The 6,908-nt window shown below is 34.0% G+C and overlaps 1 protein-coding gene across 1 annotated transcript; it reads left to right on the forward strand.

Moving 5' to 3' along the window:
- The first annotated feature begins 3,241 nt into the window (after window positions 1-3,241).
- On the forward strand, window positions 3,242-4,153 carry LOC145115964 (uncharacterized). The gene has a single exon (XM_079052320.1). The coding sequence runs from the start codon at window positions 3,244-3,246 to the stop codon at window positions 3,997-3,999; it is 756 nt and encodes a 251-aa protein (XP_078908446.1). The 5' UTR covers window positions 3,242-3,243; the 3' UTR covers window positions 4,000-4,153.
- The last annotated feature ends 2,755 nt before the right edge of the window (window positions 4,154-6,908 follow it).

The raw sequence follows: 6,908 nt of genomic DNA on the forward strand, positions 1-6,908 counted from the left end.
AAAATGTATGTATTTATTAACAAATAATATCATAAATGTAAGTTTAATAAACTGTTCAGCTTCATTATCAGAAAAATCGAAAACATGGTCCTCGAATTGATTTGTACTCCACCCCCCTTCGTGCCCCCTTTCGTCCAACACCTACATTAATACATTATAATTATTAACAAACAATATACATAATTATTTACAATTTATATCATAGTTATAATGTATAATGACTTTTTCAGCTTCATTATCATCAAAAACATTCTCATCGAATTTGTTTGTAGTCCAAGCCCCATCATCTAAAACCTACATTAGTACCTTTAAATTATTAAAAAATACACATATTTATTAACAAATTATATCATAAATGTAGGGTGTCACTAACCTTTTCATCAAAAGAAATATTTGTTTGAAATTTTGCCGGTTCATCAAAATTTATGTTGTTCCATATACTCTCGTCATCCACTTCTTCAACAAACACCTCGGTGCGTTCTTGGTTCCTATACACCTGTTGTTGAAGTTTAAATAACCGTTTTGCCAAATTTTCTAGTCTTGGTTTCCCACTTCGTCCACCTCTACCGTGGGAGCGACCATTAGAAGATACACTACACGAAGATTCATCTTGCCTCCTAAAATGGTTCCGTACTGGGGATGGAACTGAATGCAGTTCACCATATACATACTCTTGATATGACATATAATAAGAAGAAATTCTCTCATCATCACTCGGTGGCATGCTATATCTTGGTCTTCGTCCCTCCTAAAACAAATTAACATATTTATAATGTACGTAAAAGTCCCTCATAAAATTTAAATAAATAAAATAAAATATAAAAACCTTTGTCATATCAAAAATCTTGTTCACATCAACCCATTTCAATTTTCTGGTTGCACTCCATCGCTTCATCCGAGATGTTTCTTTGTTTTTTCATAACGCAAAACCACCACCTCGAACAAATGGAAGCATCTCATACAGTCATATCTATAATTTTAGCAATTATATTAATAACAACTATAACAACTAAAATACTTGTTATATCCTAAAAAATAATTGTATATTTGTATACCCTGAATGACGCCGTAAATCCTGACACGGAGTACTTGAAAGGTTGACGAGGCTGAGGTAGTGTTAAATATTTATTGATCTTGTTCCATGTATCCTCAAGGTCATCGTAGGTGAAGTCCCACAAATAGCTACCCCAAGCAAAACTACAATAAAATACTATTAATTATAATAAAAATTATCATAAAACATATAAAACTTTGAAAGTCAACAAATAATACCTGTTCCACCCATCCAAGTTTTCAGCCAAAGAAACCAGTCTTGTAGCACCCAATCATTTGCTTCTTTTTCCCAAAAAGTCTTCACACAAAACGTATATCAGACATGTTCTAACTGCATCATCGTTGGTAGTTGCTAAGAATGGCTGATTTAAAATATAACTTTTCAAATCACAGATTTTCACTGAACTATTTGTTTGGTTCGGAAAGACACGTTCCCGTAATAAACATCTTTTTTTATTACTAATTTTTTTTTCTGACACTTTTTTTTCCAATCATTTTTGGATAAAGTCCAAAATTAAACCCGATTATCAAACAAAACTCTTCCGGGCCATAAACCATTTTAGTATCTCCCAATTTAAAATACAGCCGCTTTATGCCATCTGGGGATACTACTGCATCCGACCGTAACTGATGAAGAAACATCTTATGAAACAGTAACCCGTCCCCTTGTAATTGAGGACGTCCAACAAGTAACCAAACACAATGTTTATAAAAATTTCCCGTCACACACCATGCAATACTTCAAATATTTGTCATATGTTACATCCCGATCCTTTTAGGTTAACAACGGCTTTAACATTTACATTTCTATAATCATGCTGCAATACAACAACACTTATTATGTTTAAACTAAACACTTATAAAGTATTATATTTAAAAACATTCGGGAATTTAAATCACAAAATAAACCAAATATCTATTTATAACAAGGATAAATTGACAATTTTATATAAAATATATTTCTATTTATAAACATTTTTTGATAAACTATATGTACAACATGAAAATACAAAGGTATAACATCAACAAGTAGCAATGATCATTATTATATCAAAAAAAATAATATTATTAAACATATTAACAAAAAGGTACAACTACACAATACACAATTTACGCATTATACACTTGTACAAACATACATATACTTATCAAATATCATCAAAACCTTAAGGCTACTAATAAAATCTATTAACTATCAAATATAACTATCAAAACACAATAAAATGCAAAGGTACAACATCATCAAGCAGCAATAATCATTATATATCAAAAAATCATATTATTAAACATATTAACAAAAAGTACAACCACACAATGCACAATTTACGCATTATATACTTGTACAATCATACATATACTTATCAAATATCATCAAAACTTCAAAGTTACTGATAAAATCTACTAACTATCAAATATAACTATCAAAACACAATAAAGTTTCGTTTTTTTTTTTCAAAATTTTCGGAATAAATCGTAAATAAACAATGCCTAATGTTGATAAATGATGATTAAACCACAAAAGGAGTAAAGATCTTACCAAGTTACCATATTATCGGGATTGTTTATGAAATCGTCCATAATCGCATATGGGTTAAAAAAATCGTTTCACAGAAAGAGTTTTCCAATAAAAAAGAGTGAAAAAGAAGGAAAAGAAAATCGTTTTTATACCTAGCCAAAGCTAGGTTCGCCGATAGCTTTTTTTATGTACGCAGGTGGACTAGTTCATCTGCGAACGTACAAGTCACTAAAACACGTCTGTGCTTTAACGATTTATACGTTCGCAGATGGACTCTCAAAATCGCAGATGAGCTTAATCCATTTGCGATTTTGGTGGCTAAAAATGTAGTTCGGGTTTTTTCTTTTTTTGACTATTTTCCACAAAGTAATTAATATTTTTAGGTAAATGTGTAATTTTCTCTTTTTATTTTTATTCAAAACTTTGCACGTTTCCAAGGTTCTTCAATATATCTGAATTAACTCCTAATTAGTTTAACCATTAATCTATCATAGTCAAACCCCCTCTTAGAGTCCCCTCTTGTACATGTTGACTTGCCTTACGGACAACCTCAAGGTGATAGTAACGAGACAACCGGTAACTTATCCCGTTAACTTACTCTCTTACCTCCCCCTCACGTCTCCTCCAAGAATCTCTATACATTACCCCTTTCCCGCCAAAAAAACTAAACAGAAATGGACTCCGATCATCCCTCCACCTCCACATCCACCTTGGATACACCACCGCAGCCACCACCACCAATCGACTACAGCCAATACCCACCTGAGCCTCTCACCGAACGTGTCCTCCGTGCACTTGAAAACCATCTCCTTCTTCTCCACCGCTCTAACAACGACTTCTTCATCTTAGGCGCCACCGGAAATGTCTACACAGTCACTCTCTCCGCCACCCCGTCCTGCACATGCCCTGACAGTACCACCCCATGCAAACACATACTCTTCGTCTACATCCGCCTTCTCTCTGTTTCCCTAGACGACCCTTGTCTATGGCGCCGCACCCTCCGCCCTTGCCAACTCACCCGCCTCCTCTCTGCTCCCGTCTCTGTAGATGCGGTTGCTGGTGTAGCCATCCGACAACGCTACCAAGAACTGTATCTCCACCGTGCCACCACAAACCCAGATGGGGAGGGACCCCCGGTGCAGGTGGAAGAGGGTTCAAATTGTCCGGTGTGTCTGGAGGAGATGGGCAGAGGGGATCGGAAACTGGTGGCGTGTGAGACTTGTAAGAATCCGATTCATGAAGAGTGTTTGATGGCATGGAAGAAGAGTAGTAGGAGAAGATTGACGAGTTGTGTGATATGTCGTGCAAGATGGAGAGATCCAGCTGAACGAGAGAGGTATATTAACCTCTCGGCGTATGTTAGCGCAGATGAAAACACCATACATGGTCAACAGGATGTAGATGATAGTGGGGTGAATGTAAATGATTAGATATATAAAAAAAAATAGAGATAGACTTTTTATTTCTCTCATTCATATTTTATTTATTTCTTGTCCATTTGTTTGGAATTGATGGGATTAATTCAAAATATAAATAGAAACATCTGCACACATACCATGCAGTGTGCAGGTAACTCCCACTTAATTCGCGCGGCTAGCAACTCCAACGTTGTTATTAATATGTTTTTTATCGGGTTTTGTAAAACGTTGGGATTAGTCGGTGAGATTTGTGTGTAGATTTACCAAATGGTCTTTGGTCTAGCGGTAATGAGTGACTCTCTCAAATGAGAGGTCATGGGTTCAAGTCTCATAAGGAGACATATGTGGTGTTTAGAATTAGTTTAGGAGTAGAATAGTTTGCTGTTTCAAAAAAAAAAAAAAAAAGTCGGTGAGATTTAAAATGTTTGATATCTCATTTAAGAGCTTTTGATTCGGTCAAGACCTTTAATATGTCTCTTACTCGGTTAAATTAAATGTTATGTTTGACTCGGCCAGACCTTGATTCATTTAGATCTTACTCGATCAACAACTATCAAACAACTGTTAAGTTTGTGTGAACCGAGAAACAAGACGATCGATGCCTTTGAATCTTTGAATAAGAGGTTGTTTATTAAGGAGCTAATCATTTCCTTGTCAAAGAGAAAAACTGATATTGTGGTGTATGTAGATGTTTAAGATTATAGCATTATAGAGTACCTAAACACAACTCAAATAATTTAGGTATTATAGAGTACCTAAACAATGTACTCCATATCATTATAGAGTACCTAAACAATGTAATCATACCTAAACACATAACTTCAAATCTGACTAGACCTCTTCATTACTTGAATAAAATCGAATTGCCTAACTAGATAATTTGGTTTAGATATTCGGATTTTTGGATTGGTCTTCAACAAAACCGAATTAGTATTTTGAATTTTGGATAGGTTTTAGTTTATAAAATAAAATTCGGATAGTCTAAAATATCCGACTAACAATGTTTATTTATTTATTTATTTATTTTATTTATTTTTAATATATATCTTTAGTATTTTAATAATTTACTATTTTTTTAATATATTAGAAAGTTTCATCTAATACTTTATAATGTATTTTTTATAAAAAAATGTTTTTATCTATATTAAATTATAATATATTTTTCTTGGTAGTTGTTTATATAATTTTAGTTCATAACGAATTAAACAATTTTCTTTAGTTTCTTTTATTGAATGGGCTAATACTGAAGTTATATATTGTGACATCCTCAATTTCACGGTCAGAAAAAGACCGATTAGTTTATGCTTTATTTAGAAATCATAGTACATTTTTGAAGAAAATGTTGCGGAATTCGTTCCAAAAAATATGATAAATAATTTATCAAAGCATTTCCGAAGAAATGTATTTTCATTATATTAAAACATCGGGATGTCATTGTCAATACAGATCAAAAGCATAAACAGAAACTGATGGGTGTTGAACATTCTAACACTCCTACGGTGTACATGCAACCCTAGAAACCTTGGATCTATGTTTTCTCTATTATACATGCAAACTTTCATTTTCCAAGGTTTCATCCTAACTAGCATACCATGAAGTATATGTAATACAAAAAACTAGTAGAATGACATACCTTTTCTGGTAGCTTGATTCCTTAAGCCTTTAAGAGCCTAGCACCAATAATGTGAATGCCTCAAATGGAACCAATAATCACCACCAACAAATAGATGAACTTGAGAGAGTATTACTTGCACTCAATTTCGACTAGCACTCTTGTGTGTATGCTTAGTATCGATTTTGCTAGCTAGAGGGGTTCTTATATAGTGTGTCTTAATTAGGGTTACACCATGCAAACCCTAATGTGCATGACTTTCCACATTCCTCATGCTCCATGGGTTTTAACCCTCCATGGAGTATCCATGGGTTACCACATGGGTTTAGCCTAACATAAGGAATCAGGGATCATTAGCCTACTTCATAAGAATGAATGATTTACACAATCAATCCCCATATATTTAATTAGTCTTTTTTATCACAAAATTAATTCCAAATTAATTCTTGATCAATACTAATTAAATAATATGATTTCATATTAATATATTAGAACTTATAATATATTAATAAATCACAAATAACCTCTTCTCAAAAGTCCATCCTTACAGATTGCTCTGGTGAAGTGCAACCCAAATGGACCATGCTACTCTCGGGTCAAGTAGATACCAAATATAGTTATGGACTTAGACACCTTATCCAACAGTCTCCCACTTGGATAAGTCTATTAACTATAGTATAACTTCAGGATCCGACTAGCAATCGTGGCTCTTAAATGCCTTTGTCGAACTTAGACGTACCATTTTAGATAAGTGATCATAGAATCCTCTGTTCTCAAGATATCAGCCGGACAAACACATGGAACACAGTCAATCTTATTGTCCAGCAGTTTGTTTCCTGATTTCTGATTCGTTTGACATAGAACTTAATCGAACACATGAGTTTAGTTCTGACCGGGCCCGACACATTAGTCAAAACAAAATCATCGAGGGGCCCATGATATCGCTTTTAATCCTCCAAGGACTAAAAGGAACGGATAAAATTTGACAGTATATGCTTGTACTAACTATTCACTGAACCATACACAACAACACATGTTATAACATCGAGTTACCGATGCGTTTTCGTACTGTCAATGTATGACCAACTCATAGTCAACAACTCATATATCTAGGTTTGAAGATTATATGATATTATCGTCTCACGATCACTCGAGATAAATTCCATGAAGTGATACAAGTGAGTGTGGGTTAAATCCAATACTCAGACCTTATGATCACTCGTGAATATCATAGCAATGTCTAACCATTTCTGACAATCTACAAGCCAAATTCATGACAGTCTTGCTTCAATACCTACTTCCAAAGTAT

The sequence above is a fragment of the Lactuca virosa genome, chromosome 5 (genome assembly GCF_052849685.1).
Source record: "Lactuca virosa cultivar CGN04683 chromosome 5, Lactuca_virosa_CGN04683_v6, whole genome shotgun sequence".
Lineage (NCBI taxonomy): Eukaryota > Viridiplantae > Streptophyta > Magnoliopsida > Asterales > Asteraceae > Lactuca > Lactuca virosa.